This window comes from Typopeltis vanoorti, chromosome 5 (assembly GCF_054136105.1).
Source record: "Typopeltis vanoorti isolate ZY-2024b chromosome 5, IOZ_Tvanoo_1.0, whole genome shotgun sequence".
In the NCBI taxonomy this organism is placed as follows: Eukaryota; Metazoa; Arthropoda; class Arachnida; order Uropygi; family Thelyphonidae; genus Typopeltis; species Typopeltis vanoorti.
Window position 1 is genome coordinate 18835106 of NC_143553.1, and position 24114 is coordinate 18859219.

General features: G+C 36.9%; 1 protein-coding gene across 3 annotated transcripts in view; it reads left to right on the forward strand.

Moving 5' to 3' along the window:
- The window catches only part of Gmppb (GDP-mannose pyrophosphorylase B), a 169427-nt gene that overhangs the window by 76154 nt on the left and 69159 nt on the right, over positions 1 to 24114 (forward strand). For all 3 annotated transcript variants that reach the window (XM_090392277.1, XM_090392275.1, XM_090392276.1), the window contains one exon: positions 23025 to 23180. In XM_090392277.1, the coding sequence (XP_090248403.1) occupies positions 23025 to 23180 (156 nt within the window). The remainder of the gene's footprint in view (positions 1 to 23024; positions 23181 to 24114) is intronic.

Consider the following 24114-nt stretch of genomic DNA (forward strand, 5'->3'; position numbering starts at 1 on the left):
ACATACCAGTCACCCTTCTCGCTTGCACTTTGTACTGCTCGTGAGTATGCTCATCATTTTTCTTCATATTCCCTTCACAGTGTTTTCTCTTTTTTGTAGGTCTTGCTTTATATAGCTCTGCTCATCCACTTAATCCCCACTTGATTTATCTTCCTGAGTTTGTATATACAGTCTGATACTGCTTCTTTCTACCAATCTCTTACTACTTTCCATGCACTACTGATATTCTTTCCTTGTAGCTTCTCAAGTCATTGGTACTGTTCCAAGATGCGATGCCTCCTAATCTATCATAATAACTAGCTTTATAGTTCAACATAAACCCTTTCTTGGCAAAGAGTTCCTCATGTTTATCAACTTCCCAGAACAAGACTCTATGGTCACTTTCCCCAATTTGAGATGGAGTGTCTACATTAGTTATGGATATATCTTCTGATGCTATTACCTGATCCAGCACTATTAAATCCCCTGGTCTCCCTCTGCAACGTGTTGTTTCAGATAACTGTCATCGAAGTTATCTGAAACAACACGTTATCATCGAAAGGGAAGATCTTGACCACTCCATAGAACCACAGTCCCTCCAAATCCTTGAGAGTATCCCCAATCCATAAAAATACTGAGGAAAATCTCCATCAAACACATTCCCTGAGGATGCCACACAAACTACATTCCAGGCCTTTCCAGTGACATACAAGCCCAGTAATTACTTAAAACATACAACTCTTTCTCAGAGGGGACTATCCATGCAGGAGAAAAATTATGCTCCAAGTTGGCAGAGGAAAGGTGTTCCTCATGGAAAAAGAAACAGAAGCCCTTGATATGACCCATAGTAGCAGAAAGGCATGGAACTTTATCAACAGAATTAGCAAGGATTTCACTAAACCATGTGAGCATCCACAGGTAACAGCTAATCAGATTGCTCACCAGCTGCTACTGAATGGAAAATTCCCTAGAAAGCACTCAAAAAATAAGATACTTGAACCCCAAGTGAGGAACAAAATATGATTAACTGAGATTTCACCATCACTGAACTCAATACTGCCATAAACCTATTAAAACCTGGAAAATCTGCAGGCCTTGATGATATTTGTAATGAACAAATTAAACATTTTGGATCCAGGACTGAAAAGTCCTGGATATCAGCTATCTGGAGGCATGCTAAAGTGGTGGCCTTTCTGAAACCAGGGAAAATTCCAACTGAAGCAAAAAATTACAGACCTATATCACTACTCACCAACTTCTTTAAACTCTGAGAATGATTAATTTTGAATAGGCTACAATCCCTAATCAAATCCCATTTTATTGCTGAACAAGCTGATTTTAGACCAGGCAAATCCTGCACATTACAAATTCTCGATCTCACTCAATATATAGAAATCATTATGAGCAAAAACTAGCCGCAGGAGCAGTCTTTGTAGACCTAACTGCAGCATATGATACCATAAACCATCTCACACTCAGAAATAAAATATACAGAATAACTAGAGACTATCGCCTTGTCTTCCTGATCCAATTGCTCTTGGAAATCAAATTCTTTTTTGTGGACCTAGGGGGGTAGGAAGAGTCGCTGGCATCCCCCAAAAATGGCCTTCCGCATGGAAGTGTGTTATCACCATTACTTTTCAACACCTATTTCAGTGATCTCCCCATCTTTTCCAGGAACTAGAAATTTTATCTATGCTGATGACCTTGCCATAGCTACTCAATTAAAAAATTTCAAGTCCGTTGAAACTACTCAATCACTTGCCTTAAATAGTCTAACCACATATAGCAGTAATCAATTAAAACCAAACCCCTTGAAAACCCAGACTGGCCTTTTCCACCTAAACATTAAGGAAGCCAACATGAAGCTACAGATTTCTTGGGAAGGCTCTAATATAGAACATTCTTGGAACCCAATCTACCTCAGTGTGACTCTTGATCTCACTCTTTCATATAAAACACACGAAAAAACAAAGGTAAAAGTGAATACAAGAAACAATATACTAAGAAAGCTTACCTCCTCCAAATGGGGTGCAGACCTTAGCACACTGAGATCTGCCTTGGCCCTTTGCTGTTCTTTGGCTGAATATGCATGCCCGGTATGGTCCAGATCTTGCCACGCTGAAAAACTTGACCTAGCATTGAATGAAAGCTGCCACTTAATTTCAGGATGCCTGAAACCAACACCACTAAGAGACCTGTATACTTTGGCTGGTATTGTGCACCCCCCTTCAATTCGAAGATCTGTATTCTTAGCTGACAAAAGAAGTAGACAAATGAATGATGAATGCCACTCACTATTCGGCCAGACCACAGTGCCCCAAAGACTAGGACAAAGACATAGCATCCTAGCAACTGTTGAACCACTTGAAAACCATCCAGAGACAATACTTCAGCGTAGCTTGCACTATACCCTGAGAGTAATACTGGTATTCCAACACCCGAACATCTTCCATGTGGTGCCCACTTGGACTGGAATACTTGGAAAATCTCCAACAGATTTCAAACAACAGGTCGTAAACAAAATCTCATCAAATAGGGCTACCTCACTGGACCAGATAATTGTGAGTGTGGAACAACCCAGTCCATGGAACACCTTCTTTCTTGCCTGTTTCTTTAATCACCCTGCACAAAAGAGGACCTTATATCCTGCACAGAAAGAGCAGTTGATTGCGTAAGATACTGGAGGAACATCAGTCCACATTTATTGTATATAACTTATGTATAGTTTCTTTTTTCTTCATATTTTACTTCAAACAACATCTTCTTGGACCCACAGTTACCCTTGTCAACCTACTTGAATCCGAAACATTTAAATCACATTCAGCATTATATTATTCCTTGTATAATTCACCTACCAAATTTATGCTGTTCTCATTTGTAATGTATCCTAATTTGTTGTAAATAATGTACCACTTACTTACTACTGTACCACTTGTGTTTTGATGCAAAATAAATTAGGTAACTATCCATTAGCAACTGTATAAATTCCACTTCCATCTTGCCACCCCTTTCCTCTCTTCGATCTATATTCCCATAATAATTTTTCTCCCTACATTCATTTGCTAATCTGCCTGGTACATGGCATTTACAATTTCCTGTGGACACCCCCCCCCCCTCTCCCGGTCTATAACAGCAACCAAAAATATATTTTGTCCATTTGGTTTCTGTCTCATCTCAGACAGGCTCAAACGAACTATCTCCTCCATATCCTAAAATCCTCTTTAATTTCTAATTTTGTTGGTTCATCAGCTATCATCAGCAGTATCCCACCTCCTGTTCTATTCTCTTTATCTTTCACAGAAATACAATACTCTTTACATTCATATTTGGAACTATATCGGTTTCTGTAAACCAGCTCTCTCACTGATGCCTATAATTTTTGACCAAGTTGAGCTGACCAATATCAAAAACTCCTGTTCCTTATTTCTGATACTTCTGGCATTCATATACATCTTCTTGGACCCACAGTTACCCTTGTCAACCTACTTGAATCCGAAACATTTAAATCACATTCAGCATTGTACAATCATTTCTGTACACACACTCATTTATCCCAAGGGTGCCAGATACATTCTCGATTGTATTGCCACTCATATATCTAGTTTCTGTGGTTTTGCACCTCCAGACTTTCACTAAACATTTTCTCCCAATATCTAGCTCTTTTGCCCATCAAATTCACTCCATACATTTATCAATTGCACACCTTTCCTCCTGCACGATTGACTCATGAGGAATTGTGGCTGTTCTTCTTAACTTTGTCTTATTATACCAAGGCAACAGAATCACAATCTTTACTTTCTTACTCGCCATTTTCACTTCTTTTAATAGTTCTTTCATATCTTGTCTCACCGCATATTTCACCCCTTTCAAATCATTTGTTCTGCCAAAACAATCAACTCTTTCACTTCTACCTTCTGCAAACTAAGAGCTTCACTAACATCCTTGATCCTTGCACCTGAAAAAAATGCTTTTGTCACTTTCTCATGAAGTATACCTCTTCATGAGAATCTCCATACTATACCTTCTCCTTATTTTCCAGTTTTTTACACTTTCATGCTTTCCCCATTCACTTCTTTCATATTCCCTCCTGCTATACCACACAACAGTCATTTCTCCCGTTGCTGTTGATCTCATTTTTGTAAAGAATGGCATGTAAACATGTTATTTCACTCTTTACAGTCACCTTATCATCCACATTACTTTCAGCCACTTCTTTCATGCTCTCATTTATATTTTGTGCACTGGCATTCAATACTTCCACATTCTCCAGGACACTTTTGCTATCTTTTGTTACATCATTAATATTCATCACTTCATTTTCCTACTTTCCATGTGACATGCATTCCTTGCACTCAAAAAACATTTATGACACACTTGCTCCAATATCACTTTTGTATCATAACTCATTCACTCTTGGCAGTGAATACATAGAACACACACACTACATCATACAAAATCCCTCATGTATGCATTCTTTATGCAAAAGAGCATAAAGAAACACTTTCTAAAAAATATTTCATGTTAAATTTCTGAAACATGCATGCATGCATACACACTCAACTTTTCAGTCTAAAGTAAGTAAGATATAACCAAAAATAATTATTAAAATTACTAATATTTCTAAAATAAAAGATTTATATGTAGGACATGTGCAGCCCTGCTTCTGTTCTGTGCTACCAAAAAGGTAACCTCATCAGCCAGAAGTTGAATCCTTGCCACTCCACATAGCAGGTGCATATTCCGCTGTTGAACCACTGATATACAGTTCTTGCTTAGTGTAAGAACTGTCTTGAAGTGGCATTAAATCTGATACTGAAATTGAATATATCAAATGTAGCTCTTTACTTTATGCAGGTAATGTGTATGTCAAATCCAGTGCAAGTTAACTGCTGTAATCCTGATGAAAATCGGCACTGAAAAGAGACCATAATTATGTAAATAGGCAGGAACAAGTAAAATATTTCAGATATTTGTGCACAGTTTTTGCAGTGTTGCAAATTAAATACGTAAATAGACAACAGAATAAATAAAACTGGTATACTGGGTGAGCCAAATGAATAACTGTATGGAGTAAGAGAGAAATTAGAGAATATTAAATTAGCAATATACTAGACATTTTTAAAATCAGTTTTAACTTATGGATTTAAGAGTTAGGTTAGAAATAAAAGTTAATCAAAGGGGCATGAATGACAGAATCATCTGAAAAATGAAAATATTATAAAGGGACATGACACTATTTTGCTCTTTCATAGGCTACTGGTTTGAATCTTGTCATGGATTATTATAATTATCTTTAGATGAATTACATTTCCCATTTTCCTGTGTAGCTCAGTGGAAGTGGCATACACCAGCCAAAAAAAGAGCGTCACAAGTGCAATTCTAGTTGCCTACCAGAGGAACTTTTACTAAGTCTTTTTTTTTTTTTTTTTCCCCGTACCGATTCCCAAGTGAGTCAGTCTCTAGCACAGGTACCTGAGCTAGACATTGACTCCTGGAAACTCAAGAAAATCAGCCATAGAACCTACTCTATTTTCAGAACTAAACATAGTGTTAGAATTAAGGACTACGAGATAGCAATACTTGTTAGCAATAGCCTTGGGCCAGCTATCTCTGGTTTGGTACCTGTGGAGTTTGAATTTCTCTCTTAGTCACCAAAAGTTAGGACTAAAATGGTCTCACCTACTTCCTATAAGGGAATAAAAGGCGTTAGCTTATTTATTTATTTTTCCCTGTCTCTCAGTATAAGACCAACAACTTGCTTATTGGAGTCTTGAAGCAGCTTGAGAGTTCCATATTTGGCCTCTAGAACAGAGTTTCCAAACTACATAAAAATAAATAAAGAATACAAAAAATATCAAATTAATAAAAAAATGCAAAAAATAAAAAAATAAATCCCTAGCCCATCTTCTGACATACTATAGATTTAGTCTTTTTTGTGGATGGGAGTTTTTTTTTAAGTGAACAAAGCTAAATTAAGACATGGCATTTAAACAGAATGAGAGAGTTAAGGTTTGCAAAACAGGTGTTTGATGCCTTGATGAATTTGCAGGAAAACGACCCAGAGAATGACTAAATCTAGATAGATTGGTGAAGTCTGAAGTGTCCTAGAAGACCAACATATAAGATCTGACAATATTGGCATTATCATGACAAGTAACAGACAGTTCTCTTCTCTCAGCCATTTCACCTGGACACAGTTGCACTGACTTGGGAGCATAATATTCCTCAAATTTATACTGGCTACAAACGCATGACTGGTTACATAGCATGATGCACCTTGCCCGTGAGGGTGTCCGTTGGTTTCTTTCCAAGTAGAGTATATGCTATAGCAGAAAAAAGATATGAAATAACTAAAGTGCCACAAATTCTTCCAGAAGTTATGTGACTCATCCAAGGCATACAAAATCGAAAAGCTGCAGGTAAAGATGGAGTCATAGCTAAACTTCTGAAAGCAGGTTGGGAAGTGATTGATCTACAAACCTGGTGAAACTTTTTACTCTTATTTTGATACACAAAGGTGAAATAAGAGATTTTAGAACCATCAACCCATCGGTCTACTGTCAGTGGTTTACAATGTGTTTACAAAAGTCTTGGCTCATAGGCTTTGTGCAACTCTTTGCAACTTTGCACAACCAAAAGAAAAGCTTTTGAAGTGGCTTTATTGATCATATTCAATTTGTAGACCAGATTATTGAACAATGTAATGAATACCAACTACCATTATGTCTTAATTTTATTGATTATGAGAAAGCATTTGATTCACGAAAAACTTGTGCAGTACTTAATGCACTACAGCAAGTAAAGAAATCATATGTCAAGCCCATCAAATCATCACCATCAAATCAACGTAACAGCAACAATTTATGTTAACCTAAACATGTACAACCATGGTAATACAGAGAGGTATTGCCATGGTTGTACTTGTTTAGGGCAGGGCGACACAGTATCTCCAAAACTATTCACAACATGCCTAGAAGAAAGTGATGATGTTTGGGAAGAAAAAGGTCTTGAAGATAAATGGAAGATATTTAAGCCATTTGTGCTTTGCAGATGATGTAGTTATCTTTACTTCAAGTCTAAATGAATTACTGACTCATATTTGTGAACTTGAAAATGATAGTGAAACAGCTGGCTTAAAGGTAAACCTACAGATGATCCAAGTTATTGTCAATACTATGTACATCCAGAAATAATAAAAATCAATGACAGTGAAATTGAACAAATAGATCATTTCATGTACATTGGACAATGGATATCGATGAACAATGCTTGGGTGGAAATTTTTTAACCAGCACATTCTCTCTATATTGATATATGGCTGTGAAACATGGACATTAAATGCAAAGGAAACTCAAAAACTATGAACAACACAATTTAATATGCAAAGATGTGTGCATGGTAACACAGGACTTGAATTACAAAAGAAATACTTGGATGAAAACTTAAAACCAATGTCTTTGACATTATAGAAAGAGTGAAATATCTGAAGTGGCATTGAGCTGGGCATATTGCTTGAAGACAAGACCAACAGTGGACAAAAGAAGCACTGGATTAAATTCCATGGGAGCAAAAACAAACACGATGCTGGCCACAATCACAGTGAACTGATGAAATCATCTGATTTTCAGCAGTAATGTAGAGAAGAAAAGCCATTGACAGACAATCTTGAAGTCATCTTGGAAAGGCCTTCCTCCAGCAGCTGATCAAAAATTCTGATGATGATGATATACAGTGGAGATAAAGTTCACTTGTTTTTATTGTGCACATAGCTGTAAGTCAGCAGTTGTAATTGTAACTGTTATTTATTGCTTACACTTATAGTTAAAAATAGGAAGACTGGTGAGAATGAGAACATAGAAGATCAATATCAGACAAGTGGAAAAAATATGATGAAGGCTATTCATTAAGCTTAGAAATGGATGAAATTGTACATTAAAAGGAATTGCAGATGATGACAGTGATAAACTGAAGATAGAGATACTCTGAATATCTGGTGTAATTACTTTGAAAGACACACTGATAGAACAGTGTTAATATTTTTTCTTAGGAATGGAATCAACACTATAGGCATTGAGGTAGAAAATGTTAACAAAAATCTGAATGGAGAAAAAATCAGCTAGAGTAGGTGATATGCAGATATGAACCACAATTGAAACCAGAAATGATCAAATATGGAAGTTTAGAAGTGTTGCAGTGGCTTCACTGCATAATTCAGAAAGCTTGGTAAGAATCACGTAGAATTCTAGATGATTGAATAAAGCTCATAGTGTCCATCTGTAATAACAAAAATAGAAAAATGCAAGAATTACAGAAGAATTTCTGAATTTCTCTCAGGCAAGATTTACTCAAAATACTTGGGGCGGTGGGGGTTGAATGAGAAACTTTGAGCTAGAGCTAGGCCAAACTTCAGTTTATCCTGAATCTAGATTTATGCTTTGTCAGTGCATGAAAAATCAGTGAAATGTAACAAGAATCTGTATTTAAGATTTAGACCTAGAAAAAAAGGGATGCTTAAGGGTCAAAGCTGTATAACTGAGGGGAGACCAACACATAGCCTTTAAAGGAATGTGGAGAACCGACCAGGGCTTCTGACCTCATGTCCAATCCTCACCTTCTCGTGGTGCACCCTGTTAGGTATCTACCTGGATACTGAACAAACCAGGATGGGCTGGAAATTTAGGATTTAGCTGACCAAATTGTATTTTTATTGGCTTAAACCACAATATTAAATGATGGTACAACATGATAGAATTTCATGCCAGCTGGGGCGTCACCTGGTTAAACAAGTCCCCCATTCTTTTCGCCAGGGAACCAGGGCGAACAGCGAAAAGTCAGCTACTAGAACAAATCCTAAAACACACCCGAACTCAATATCACCAGAACTGAAGATCAGTACTATCAACATAAGAAGCCTGAATGGCAAAAAAATGGAGCTAGCAGAGGAATTAGATAAGTACCAGATCGACATAATGGGGGTGACTGAAACAAAAAAGACCAAAACTGGTGAGCTGTTTCTGAGCAATAAATACAAAATGTTATATTCAGGCTATGACAATCAAGGAAAAGAAGGAATAGCCATAGTATTCAACACTAAATACGAGACTAATCTTCTTGAATGGCAGGCAATTTCAAATAGAGTGATGTGGACAGATATCAGAATGGGAAACTGGACAATGAGACTTATTTGTGCCTGTGGTCCCACAGAAGGTTCTACTAAGGTAGAAGTGGAGGAATTTTTTGAGCCTTTACAGAAAGCAACTGACACAATAAAAAAGGAAAAGTTGGTCCTTGTTGGGGATCTCAATAGCAGAGTAGGAAATGATTGTCAGACATACAAAAATATTTTGGGAAAATTTGGAGAAAAGAACATAGCTAATAATAATGGCAAATTCTTGTTGGATTTCTGCTCAGGACATGTACGTGGTTATTACTAACACCATGTTCCAACATAAAAATGTGCACAAATTCACATGCAGAGAAGTGGCAAGAAATAAGAAAAGTCTCATTGACTATATTATTGTTGATAGTGATGTTTTCTCTTTGGTGCAGGACACTAGTGTACAGAGAATTTGAAATGGGAAGTGATAACCATTTAGTCTTAAGCCGTATAAAATTGAATTTCATATTGAAAAGAAGAACATGTAAGAAAGTTTTAAAACGAATAAAAGTTGAGCAGCTCTCAGATGTGAACTTTAGACTAAAATATACAAACATTATTCAAGAAAAAATGAAAAAGTTTGAGAACAGGAATCAAACCTTGGAGATTCAGTGGCAAGCTCTGAAGAAAACATTGATTGATTCTGCCAGAGAGGCATGTGGTGAGGTTGTCTGCAAGGATAGAAAAATCAGAACTCCCTGGTGGACACAGGAAGTTGAAGAGGCAGTGAAGGAAAAGAAGAAAGCATATCAAAAGTTCTTGTCAAATAAGTCAGCTTGTGCTCTTAGAGAATACAGAGATAAATGTAAGAAAGTTAAACACTGTATAAAACTAGCTAAACAGAAGTCATGGGAAGACTTTGGTAAGAACATAGAAAATAAATATCAAGAAGGTGGCAAGATATTCTGGAGATTCTTAAAGAAGCACAACAATGGAGGAACGAGTGCTGTGAAAGGAATTAGAGATGATAAAGGTGATATGAAAACTGGAGAAAAAGATATCCTTGAAGTATGGAGTAATTACTTCGAAAAATTGCTAAATGAAACTAGCAGTGATGACAGCACAGTGATAAAAAAAACACTGACCAGGCATGCAACCAGGAATACATATCCATGCTTGAAGTAGAAAAAGCCATCAAAATTCTGAAATGTGGAAAGGCAGCTGGAGTAGATGATGTTAGACCCAGAAATGCTCTAGTATGGAGGTATAAAAGTTTTATAGTGGCTACACTGCATAGTTCAGAGGGCCTGGCCAGAAGGAAGAATTCCAGATGATTGGAGTAGAGCTCTCATAGTGCCCATATATAAAAAGGGAAATAAAACTGATTGTTAGAATTACAGAGGTATTTCTCTACTGAGTGTTCCTGGTAAGATTTATGCCAGTATACTCGAGAAATGGTTGAGAAGGATTGTGGAAGAGAAGCTTGGTAAGGAACAAGCTGGATTCTGGCCAAATAGTGGCGGTCAGGATCAGATATTCACTTTATGACAAATAGTTGAAAATGATGGGAATATAACAAAGATCTGTATTTAAGTTTTGTAGATCTGGAAAAAGCATGACAAGGTGCCAAGAGAGAAGATATTCAAAACGCTACAGTTATATGGTGTCAATGGGGCATTATATGAAGCAATACTTAGTCTTTATTTCAGTTGTGAGTCAATGGCAATATCATATTGCCATTGACTCACAACTGAAATAAAGACCCAGAGGAAGACCGAGATATAGGTGGATTGATACAGTAAGAAGTGCCTTAGAAGATAGATATTTAATATAAGATTTGACAATGTTGTAGCTTTGACAGGTAACAGATTGATTTGGCAGAAAATTGTAGGTAGGAAGTTAGTAATGATGTAAATTTTTTATGTAGTACTATCACATCATGTACACCCCTTGCTTGTAAATGTCAGAAATTTGTTGATGATGATGATGACCTAGAAAAAGCATATGACAAAGTACCATGAGAAAAATTTACAGTATATCTGTTTAGAATGCTACACTTATATTAGATAAATGAACATTAATACAGAACAGAGGTTAAGAAACAGCAGTACATAGTGGATGTTTAAGTTTCAGCAGTTGGAATAATTGAAGGAAGTGCAGTAAGGTCATTTGATAGGTCGCCATTCTTATTCATCTATATGAATTATATTATGAAAGGAAGTAACTCTAACCCTGATATTAGAATTGGAGGTATTTGTATCAAACTTAGTATTTTGCTTTTTGCAGATGTTAGTACTTCTAAACAAATCCAGTCCACTGCAAGTCACCAGTATTCTTTAACTGAATAGAATAACTGATGTGAGAAATTTGTCATGAAAATGAATTAAAAGACCAAGGTATGTGAAATAAGCAGAACATGGGAAAACTTCAAGCACATTTTCTATGGAGAAGCTATAAAACAAGTAAAATATTTCATTTATTTAAGCACAATTTTTTTTTAGTGAAGATGGCAAATTAAATATGGAAATGGACAATAGAATAAGCAAAACTGGAGTGATGGGCAGCCAATATGCTATACAATAAATTTGTATAGCATAAGAGAAAAATTAGTCAACACCAGCTGTGTAAAAATGAATTTGAACTTATGTATCCAAGAGTTTGATTAGAAATAAAACTGTTGATGAAAGACTGGAGAACACAGATATTAGTCCTGAGAAAAATTAGGGGAGTGAACAGGTGGTATGAATGGTAGACTCATATTAAAAATAAAGATTTTAGGAAGATGTTTAACATGGTTATCTTGGGATAATGTGTGAGCACAGTTTATCTAAGGTGATATAATCATTTAAACTGAATTGGAGAGAAGAAAGGAGCAAACCACATGCTAGATGCCAAGATGCAGGTGCATTGATTGTTTGAAGTGCCTTAAAAGAAAGAAATATAAGATCTGATATTAATGAGGTGCTGATAAGTAATAGACTGATTTGGAGGAAGATTGTTGATGGGACATTAGGAATAATGCAGACTTAAGCAGAACATGTAGTACTGTCATAGTATTCTCTAACACCCCCTTGAGGATATATGTTGGGAAATTGCTGGGGATTGATGATAATGGCACCACTAGGTCACGAAGAGAGAGCTGAGTTTGCAATCACTGTGAAAAGATAAGTTTAAAATTTAAAATTGTGTGTGGCATTAGTGATAATTAGTTTTTTAAATATTGTTATATGATAGTTGTGATCTGTAGGTGGTATTCGGTGAACTTATAATTCTATATTTGCTATATTTTTTGTTTCTTATGTGCAACTTTGAGCATGAGTGAAATGCAGTGAAATGTAAGATGGCATGAAAGGTGAATGCAAGTGTCATGGTGATGAGATGCTTCGGGAGAGATTGAAGATATTTATGTGGAGAGGAAAAATAAGAGCAATGAGAGAGTTTGGGTGTGTAAGAAGTGCAGCATGCTTATGGATTATGAGATATCATTGAATGTAAGCAGTAGCGGGCAAAAGATCGTGGATGTAGCTATGGGACTAATATATGTCTATGCTTGAGCAGTAATGGTAAGACAGTGGGTGGAAGTGACAGCGAGTTAGTGCTGGTAAGCAGTGTGAGAGTGGGCGATGAGTTAGCAGTGATGATCAGTAAGACAGCAGACATACAAGGTAGTGAAAATGCTATATGCATAAACAGAACTGAAAAACTAATTCAAGATATGAAAGCAGAGTTGCGTAAGATAAAGCAAGACATTAAACGTATGAGGAAGAATGGGATGAAAGATTTGAAAGAAATATCAAATTATTTGAGAGTGGCGATATATGGAGGTATGGTAAGTGCCCAAGGTCTGTTTTTCAGGAGGTAGAATGAGCAGGTGGTTGAAGCATTGGATAAGAGGGGTATGTGAGCAAAATAGTTAGTAGTGGTAGTTGGCATGAACGACTTGATTGGTAATAAGAAGAGTGTAAAGAGGGATGTCATGAGGCTGTTGAGGAGAGTGAAAGATAACTTGGTAGGTAAGAGAGTCAGCATTTTGCCCAGGTAGTGATAATGAAGGTAGATGGGGATTATAAATGGTATGCTTGCAGAGTTTTGAGAGGAGAGACTCATCCCACATATTTTGAGAATGTGTGGGATGAGTTTGAAGGGTGGATAGAGCTGTAGAAAAGAGTGGACTACATTTGAATTGATTTGGTGAGGGTCAGTGTTGGAGAAACTGTTGCTGCAAGAGAGAATGACTGAAGTGAATGTGAGACCTGAGGAAGCAAGAAGTGTTGTGGAAGAGCAGGAGAGTAAGGTCGACAAGTTTGTGAATGGAGCGGTGAGCGGCACGAGTGAAGAGAATAAGAGAGAGAGAAGGAACACAGAGTGAATAGGGAAGTGGGGGGGGGGGTCAGGGTGGACAGGGAGACACTGCATGAAAAATGTGATGATGGTTTCAGGAGTAGATATGGAGTGCACAAGAAAAGATTAAGACAGTGGAAGATGTGGGGAGTGACATTTAGGTCTAGGGAAGGGATATAATATCAGTGATGATAGACAGGAGTGGATAGGGGGAGTCATGCCTGAGAAGCGGGGTAGTAGGACTTGTTATAGAAACAGAAATGAACTAGTGTATGTGTTTACAAATGCTAGAGGTATTCGAAACAAGGGGAATGAAATTGTAGCATTGTTAGTTTATTCGCCCAAAAATTGTTGGTATAAGTGAGACATGGTCGAACGATGGATGTCATTCTGACAGGAATAGAGATTGGAGGAATATGTAATAGGGTGTTGCTTAGATCTAGTAATGTTGAAAGACACAAGATAAGTGGAGGTCTGATTAATACCATGAAGTGATGACTTGGGTGGTGGCCAGCCATATCAGGACTTTTGTGAAAAAGAGTTATGTGGTACTATAAGGCAGGTAATTATGGCAAACTCAGGAGACAGCTTGAAGTGATATCATGGAATGAGGAATTGCATGGGAAGGAAATCAGTGCTGCTTGGTATCTACTCAGGAATTATTTGGCACAGGCAATACACTCAGTCATTGCCTCTGCCAAATAATTCCTAAGTAGAGACCAAGTGGCACTGATTTCCTTCAGGAGATTAAATAAGGTAGGTGTAAAATGGATGACTGAAGAGGTGAAGTGTGCAAGCTGGAATAAAAAGGCTAAGGCATTGTGGAGGTGGCACAAGATAAGTGGAGATAATCAATTACATGAGAAGTGCAAAGAGCAAGCAAGGAAGGCGACTCACTTAGTAAGGGTAGCAAAAGTGTGGTATGAACAGCAGTTAGCAAATGATGCTAAAAGAAATCCTAGGGAGTTTTTTCGATATGTGGCCAGTAGAAGGAAGAATGTTTATGGGAGGAGGATGTTGGTAAGTGATAATGGGAGAATGATAAACACCAAAGAGGATATAGCAGATGTGTTAAATGAGCAGTTCATTAAAGTATTCCATCCTCACGATTGTAACATAATGCAGAACTTAAGCAGTGGGAATGGAGAAGGAACCACTGATGGTGAGCAGGCATGAGGTATATGAAGAATTGAGTAAATTTGATGTCAACAAGGCCATGGGACTTGAAGGTATATCACTGTGTGTGTGTGTGTGGGAATGTTTTATGGAGTTAACAACAGCTTTCGCCTACATTCTTAATGAGTCTTAAATTAACGCAGGTCCTAAAGGAATGGAAATTGTTCTGCTTCATAAAGGAGGTGAAAAGACTAAGGCCAATCTGCTTGTCTGGAGTTGTGGTCAAAGTGTTGAAGCTAGTGAGGAAAAGGATTCAGAACTGGGTGGACAGCAGTAGAATTCCCTTTAATGGATAGCATGAGTTTGCTAAAGGGAGATCGTGTTTTATCATTCTGGTTATTTATTATAACAAGTTAAGGAATACATTGGACAAGGGGTATGCATATACAGTAGTATGTTTAGATTTTGCAAAGGCTTTTGATAGATTACCACATGACAAACTAGTAGTTATATTGGAGTGGATGGGATTGAATAGTAGATTAGTGCATTAGATTGAAATTGGGTGTCTGATAAGTATTAACAGGTTTTGTATGGTTCTGATATCCCAGAAGAGAAAAATCACTAGTGGCATGCCCCATGGGTCTGTTTTGGGGCCATTGTTGTTTAATTTGTATATATATGACATTGGAGCCTATGTGTTCAGTCAGTATAGACAAAGCCCTTTGGTCGGAAAGACATGGGTTCAATTCCCATCAGTGATCTGAGGAACTTTATTATTATTATTATTTATCACCTCCAGGGAGTCCAAAGACTCATTGAGGGAGGGCATCCGCTCTACAACTCTGCTTCCACCACTCACAATCCACCAACTGGCTGCAACTAAACCAATGCCATCCACTGCCGACCACCACCACTAGTATTTCCACAGAAAATCACAAACATCCATGCCCACGGCAGGATTCGAACCCGCAGCCTCTTGACTGGTCTCTTTCAACTAAAGGTGAGTTAGCTGGTCTCATGGAAGTATGTTTTTTTTTTTCACCTGGAAACTTGGGTTTTTCGTCCCCCAGAACAGGCAAACCAGCCTGTGAACATATGCATCTACAGATATAGGATACATCAGGAAGCATAGGGCTAACCACCTTATACTTGATATGGTCATGGTTAAATGTAGAAAATCCTGACACTACAAGGTAAAAGAGGAGGGAAGGAATAATAATAATAAGATAAACAACATTGGAAAGGGTGCAAATGGTGATATACAGTTGTTTGCTGATGATGCAAAGTTAGGGAGAGTTATGAGAAGTAGAGCAGATGTTGTAGCTTTGCAAGAGGATCTAAATAGACTGTTTAAATGAATGAGTGAGTGTGTGTGTGGATGTCGGTTTAATGTTGCAATGTGCGAGGTTTTAAACTTCGGAAAGCAAAAATGGGATATAGAGTATAGGATCAGTGGGGATATTTTAGAGGAGGGGGAGAGACTTGGGGGATTAGTGTGGATAGGGACTTGAAACTTCGTCAACAGTTTACTAAATTGTGAGGACGACACAGCAGATTATGGGAATGATGTGGAGAACACTACATGTAGAAGTGAGGATGTTTTGATTCCATTGTACAAGACTTTGATCAGGCCACATATGGATTACTTTGCACAGATTTTGTCACTAGGTTTTCAAAAGAATTATATGTCGGAGAGGGTCCAGAGACAGTTGACTAAGTTGGTTTCTGGTCTCTGGAATGTGGAATATGAGGACAGATTGGGAGAATGCAAATTCACAGAGCCTAGTGGATAGAAGTAAGGGGAGAGACATGATCGAGGCATATAAGTTGGTAAGGGGTAATTACCAGATTAGTGTGGACTAGATTTTTCATAGGAATATCTGGAGACAGGGAAAACAAGAGGCCATCCCTGGAAGCTGTATAAGGTGGGTGTGAACCAGGGGATGAGGAGTAGATTTTTGTACGGAGGGTGGTGGACAATTGGAATACATTGCCTGAGAGTGTGGTGAGTGCAGGGACAATGAATGCATTTAAGTTGAGGTATGATGAACTGTGTGTGTGAGAGTGGGACATCCCATGATGAGTCTTGATAATAATAATAAAGTAGGTAGCATTTGAAAGCCTAGGCAAAATAAAACATTTACAACCTGTCTTAGACAGTAGGATGAGGATAGTTTCAGAATCATGGAAGATAAGAAACCCTTCAAGAAGTATTTATCGACCAGGTCATTTCAAAATAAGATTGAATATAATAGAAAGAAAGCCATACTTAAATGAGAAGCGAGGAAAAGACTCAGAGAAATCTATAAATATTTGAGATATCTACTTCAAGAGGGAGATATAAAAAAATATTCAGTGCAGTACTTAATAAACTTTAAATAATTTGAATAAAGAAACAAAACAGAGAGAGAATAAGGCAGTGCGATTGGTAAAACTACGTGGCTACAGTAGTTTTGATTTTATGGTTGCATGCTATGAAAGAATATATCACAATTCAAAATAATCTAGTAGAATACATTTCTACATAGGAAATGAATGACGCTAAATAACTTCAAAAATGCTAAATCACCTCAAAGATTGTATTCCTATGGAACTATTCAAATATGCTGATGAAATTCTTAAATTAAGACTTCATATTTCTGAAATAGTATATGGGATTGGGAAGACTCAGAATCCTGTCAGACAGCCATAGTTATTCCAGTTTATATATATATATATATATATATACATAAAAAAAAAAAAATGCAACCCCTAAAGAATAAAAATTATCATAGAATATCTTCTCAATAGTGCTTACATAATATGCTCATTATTATGAGAGAGGTCAAGGGAGTCAGGGACTCATCAAGGGAGGCCACATCATTCTGCCTACCAACAAATAACTGTATTTCAATTTATTTACACTACCTGCACTCACCACCTCCAAAGGCAAGCCATTCCAATCATGCACTGCTCTGTTAGAGGAATATCTAGCTCTCTCTCCTTTCTTCACTGCATTCATTCTGAACTTCCATAGATGCCCTTTTATCCTCTCCCCACTCTCCATAAATGAAAATTCCATGAATTAGTATTTTGTTTGAACCTTTCAGAAGTTTGTCAATCTCAGACACATCACCCATCTTTCTCATGTTTCCAGAAATTATCAATGTCTTCATAATCTGCATTCCACAACGTTGATATCTTTAATGCTCTTCTTTGCACTCTCCACTGAAACACTGAAACCGGACCAGACCTTGTACAATAGAAGTGTGATCTTATCAAGGCGCTGTAAAGAGGCAAAATGACTTATTTATCTTTGGCTTTGTTCAACGTTACAATTATCCTCCAAATTCGCGTCCGCACAGTTAGCCTAGTGGCTTTGCACTTCGCAACCATATGACTGGGGAAGGAGTGTCTTAAGTTTAATTTCCGTCGACGACATGAGGAGCTGAAGGATCTTCCTCAGCCATAGCCAAGTTAGCCGATCTTGAGCGTGGAAAGCTGGGTTTTTTCCGCCAGTTTATCTAGTGTTTTTCATTCCACAAGCAGGCAAACTGGCCCCGTGAACACACACAAGGATACAGCCAGGAATACTTCGAGGCATAGGAGTGACCACATTCTATCCTCGTATTTCGGTTACAAAATCCAAGATGCTTGGAGGGTTGTGGGCCTTAAGGGCCTGTTAAAGCCATTAAGATAGATAGAAGCAGAATAGTCACATCTTTAACTGAAATCCCCTTTTGATGATATAATCAGACATAATATTTTTTGACCTCTCGTTCTCTCTACCACATGCTGCCTGAGAAAGTCATCTCACAACAGTTCAATAAATTTGGTTTCATTTTTCTCATGAGACTTCACCACTACCAAATCAATGTTTCAAGTAATTAAACATGTCCATGATGATTACCATGATGAGTTTAGCACCCGTCATGTTTATTTTGATAATGCATTTCTTTGTCACTAGCAACCAATCTACTAGGTTTCTAATAACACCCATTATGTATTTGATCTTGTTAGACTCTACCTCACATTACACAGCTTGCAAATCACTGCTGTATGAAAAATTGTTACCAATATTGCAATCATAGCTTTCTATCCTAACTGGACTTAAATCATCCAGTATCGTTAGCAGCACACCATCCTCCCTTATCTTTTCTATTCTTCCTAAAAATGCTGTACCATTTACACTCGATATAGTGGTAATATATTTGCCTGTGATAAGTCTCCAAATGCCTGTGATCTGTGGCTCCAGTGTATCCACCAAGGCAACACTCTACCTCTTTATTTCTGATACTCCTCTTGCATTCATGTAAAGTTACCTGCATGCTTTTTTTTTTCTAGTTACTTCTGTAGCCTGCGTGATCCAGTTGGACAACTTGCAGATCTCTTTTCTTATCTGCCTTGCTTATGTGGGAAAACTTGTGCATGCTTTAATACATTTAAATGACAATAGGGAATCATTCCTATCATTAACACAGTTGCATAACTTGATCATTCTTACATGTACATGCTCACCATTTTCTCCATCACAGCCAAGTTTCCCTGACACTGCATTAAATCTCATACCAATAAATAATTTCTTCAGATTCTTGATACAACCATAATATCTGAAAATATTAGAAAACAGACTAGTCATTACACTGGTAAGATAGCAGAATTATTTAACAAAATTAATTCTGCAATGGCAGATCTTATAAAGATGATTTGTTTTTTTTGAAATTACTATTTGAAAAGCACAAAGAATTTAATATGCCAACACATGTAGCATTTATGAACTGTAGAATAGAAATTATCTTTCATAACAGATAAGAAACAGATAAATTTGGGAGACTTGCATCATGAGAACTTCAGTCCAACGGCCAAGACAACCAAATTAGCCTGCCAGAGGGCACCATTAGGACTTTAGGAACAATATTAGTTTCTTGCCTTCTTTCTCATTTGCTTTTGTTAGTGCCTGCGTGCACATACCATATTTGTATGTTCTTGAAGATGGCAACGTGACGTTGCCGAAATATTGAAGGTATTCATTAAAGTTTCCTTTAATTAATATCCGTTTTATGCATTGTAAATTCCTTAAGTTAATTACCAGTTATGTATGACCAACGTATAAGCCTTGCTACAAGAAAGATAAGAGTTATTGAAAAAAAAAACAGCAAAATATTAATGATTCTGCATCTATTACTATGGTATGATAGTGAGCTGTGCAGGAGAGTGATTGCAAAAGAGTCGGTAAGTAGATGGGTAGGAGAAATGGTGTGTGCTATATCAACATATGGATGACTTTGGTGGCTGAAAGGATTTTTATATGAAAGATGGATTGCACTTGAAAAGTTTTGGTATAGGCACTTGGTGAAATTATTGTTCAGTGAAAGAGTGATTATTATTGAGAGTGTAGCTTGAGCCAGTTCCTTGGCATGACAAACTATATATGGTTGTTGAATCACTGTAGGGGGATTAATCAAAGAATGCCTAAAGGAAGTTATATCTGAGCATTCCAAGAGTTAGAAGAATGAATTGCATGGGAATTCCCACTGGGAATTCAATAATTTTATTGCTGTGTAGTAGAGTAAAAGGAAGAATGACCATATCCATTAAGGTTATTCTCTATAGAAGAGAGCATGGTTTTGTTAAAGGTCTTGCTTTAGCAATATGATCATATTCTATAATAAATTGACAACGAAATTGGATAAGAGGAATTGATATAGTGCAATACTTCTGGATTTTGCCAAGGTATTTGACAGAATTTCACATCGTTTATTTGCAAAATAAACTTGTGACATGGATTAGAGAATAGCTGACTAACAGGAATCAGAAAGTGATGTTCTGTGCTGTTGAGTCTATGAGGAGGAGGAGAGTAACCAGCAATGTACTACTGAGTTCTGTACTTTGGTCATTGTTGTTTAATGTGTATAATAAAATCATAATGGAGAGAGTCTTAAGTGTGATGTTCAGTTACTTTGGTAATGATGCTAAGTTAAGGAATGTAGCTAATACAGAATGCTCTCAGGTTAAATTGAGATAGTTGGTTATAAAGGAAAAATGGTCCTCTCAAAGCCACTAAGATATCTTCAGTATATCATATCCAAGCTTTGTGATAATTGCACTACAGTTGATATTAAATAGGCATAGTAAATATGTGTTAGCAAGGACTAGAGAGAAATCAAGATCTAGGTAGTTAATACAGTTAGTAGCTTCCTGGAAGTGTTAAACTGTCAATATTTGGAGGCCTGCCAACTAACAAAGTAATTTGACAGAAATTTTTTAAAGGATGCTAGTAATACAGGGTGTCCTTTTAAAGAGCTCTTGGGTTTTCAATGAAATTTATTTTATGACATTTTGAAGCAGAAATGTATGTAGCATATATTATCAAAGTACAATGTCACAAGTTTGATTACCTGTTAGTGTAACTCAGTGTGTGTGCACCATTTACAGCCCAACAGACATCAAAATGGAATTCCACCTCAGACCACACTCAAGTAAGCATATCCATAGGAATTGCTTCTGTGGCGCTGGTGGGCAAGGGACTGGATTTTTTCTTGATACACAATGTCCTTTATATAAGATAAAGTCTTACACTTTATACTGTCTTTGTGTTTCCCCAGATTGAGAATGTAGTGAGCCTCATTTTCCAACAGGTTGGAGTCCTATCACATTATGCAGCTCTGTGCTCAACAACTGATTCTCAGGAAAATGGATTTGTTTTTTGGGGGCTAAGTAAAGGGCACTGTGTATCAAGAAAAAACTTCGGTCCCTTGCCCACCTGCTCTATAAAATAACAGCAACCATGGAAGCAATTCCTGTGGATATGCTTACCCAAGTATGATCCGAGGTGGAATTCCGTTCTGATGTTTTTTGGGCTGTAAATGGTGCATTAAAGATGGTGTGAATGAGTGGAAATGCCTGTGAATTAATGAAGTGTGTGTGTGTGAGAGAGAGAGACAGTGAGAGTCTCCAATGTTTTATAATTCATAGTCATAATTTCTCTTAATGCTTATCATTCTACTGTTTCTGATACTCATTGTGACTTCTTTATTTATTATCTTTGAAGCTTGACTTCCTGCACTTGAAATACCCAAACAGTGAAACTATGTTCTTTGGGTGTGCAGGAATGTGTGTATGTGTGTGTGTGGATTAATTATAAGCAGGCAGCTCGAGCTGTGACACTTCTTCCAGTTATGCTGGAAGAAACACTGATCTATTTGCTGTTCTTCAGATTACTATGCATTTTTGTATTTTGCATACGAGCTCTGTACATACCTGACCCTGTACTGTCACACCACACAAATCTTGTGCTATCGCAGTAATTAGAGTTGATGACACTCCAACATAGATTGCGCTTAATTAGGACTTTAGTTCCTTGTGTTGCCTTTTATAATTTTTTAAACTAATCGACTGTTATACCAAATTGTTGTTGTTCGTGTACTGTGACAAACTTCTTGTGCTCTGAAGATGCTGGATATAATACCAGCGAAATATCAGCAAATAAGTTAATAAATATTAATTATTTTTTTGTCATTCTATATTGCAATCAATACCATGAAAATAAATTAACTTAGATTAATATTTTCTTTGTGAATTGACTGTTGTATTTTCCATAATGTCTTATACAACTTTTGTGTTACTCTCAAATCTCTACCATCAAACCATTCCATCCTTTATAGAGGATCCTAGTTTTGTCTACCCACCTTCAGATGAATTTCCTAACCAATAATTCTAACCTTGTTGGCCACCCCATTCATACTAATTGATCTACAATTAACTGCATCAGTCTGAGTCTTAGCTCTGCCTTTGTATAATGAAATTCTCTTGCCACTTATTGGGAATCTTATGTGTGTTGAGATTCAAGGTGAACAAACAGGTCACGGGCATAGCTGTTTGCACGTTCCTTTAGCTTACCTATATCCTATATTCAGCAGAATGTCCTATTCTGCTGTATTAAAAGGCAATATCTCATGACTTCTTTAATACTTTAATTCATCTACCTCTATTATTTTGTCCAGTTCACTACTGATATCCAGTCAGCTAATTGGTTTGCCTGAATGTTTACCTTACTCAAGTGATCTTAGCAAATCAACTATTTCAACCTTATGCTTTTCTACCATTTGCATTCACTAAGGTCATTCTTCCATCCTTCTTCCTTTTACTTGCTACACATAGATAAAATTCTTTTGGATTTCTTTTGTTCTGTTCAGCTAACTTCCTAATTTTTTAGCCTACTCTTTATAGCACTTCAGTGCAAAATTATTCTTCTCATGATATCAGATCCACCACTTTTATGCAGCTCTTGCTGTATAATTGCATCTTGCTGATGATCAGATTTGACTGCTCATCTTTCAACATGATCAGGCAGATCTTCATCTTTTGCATAATAAGTAACATCATAATATGCATGCAGTATTACATTCTACAGATATTTCCATATTTGTTTCTGTTTTGTACATAATAAAACAAATTTGTTCTGGTTTGTCAGTGCCATATTAATAAGTTTTTTTTCACTTGAATGTAGGTAACTAGAGTAGAGGAACCATCTAAGTATGGTGTTGTAATGTACGATGAAAGGGGCCGTATAGAAAGATTTGTAGAAAAGCCACAAGAGTTTGTTTCAAATAAGATTAATGCTGGGATGTATATATTTAATCCTACAATTTTAAACAAAATAAAGGTATGTATGGACATTTTAATTTTATTACGTATATAATTTGTATATATATTGTAATATTATAATATAATTTGTGAAATACAGTAGCCCCCCCCCACTCCCTATCCTCAGGGATGCTTTTCAAGACCCCTGCAGATACCTGAAACTACGGATAGTACCAAACCCTATATATTTGCTATGTTTTTTCTATATATACATATACCTATGATAAAGTTTAATTTATAAATTAGGCACAGTAAGAGATTAACAACTACAATAACTACAATAATAAAATATAATAATTATAACAATATACTGCAATAAAAGCTAAACAAAAGTCATGGGAGGACTTTGGCAAGAATATAGAAAATAAATATCAAGAAGGTGGCAAAATATTCTGGAGGTTGTTGAAGAAGCTTAGGAATGGAGGAAAGAGTGCTGTAAAAGGAGTTAGAGATGATAAAGGTGACATGAAAACAGGAGAAAAAGATATCCTTGAAGTATGGAGTAATTACTTTGAAAAACTGCTAAATAAAACAAGCAGTGATGACAGCACAATGATAAAAAACACTGACCAGGCATGCAGTCAGGAATACATATCCATACTTGAAGTAGAAAAAGCCATCAAAGGCTTGAAATGTGGAAAGGCAGCAGGAGTAGATGATATTCGACCAGAAATGCTGAAGTATGGTGGTATAATAGTCTTACAGTGGCTGCACTGCATAGTTCAGAAAGCCTGGACTGAGGGACAAATTGCTGATGATTGGAGTAGAGCTCACATAGTACCCATATATAAAAAGGGAAATAAAACTGAATGTGAGAATTACAGAGGTATTTCCCTACTGAGTGTTCCTGGCAAGATCTATGCAAGTATACTTGAGAAACAGTTGAGAAGAATTGTGGAAGAAAAGCTTGATGAAGAACAAGCTGGATTCAGGCCAAATAGAGGCTGTCAGGA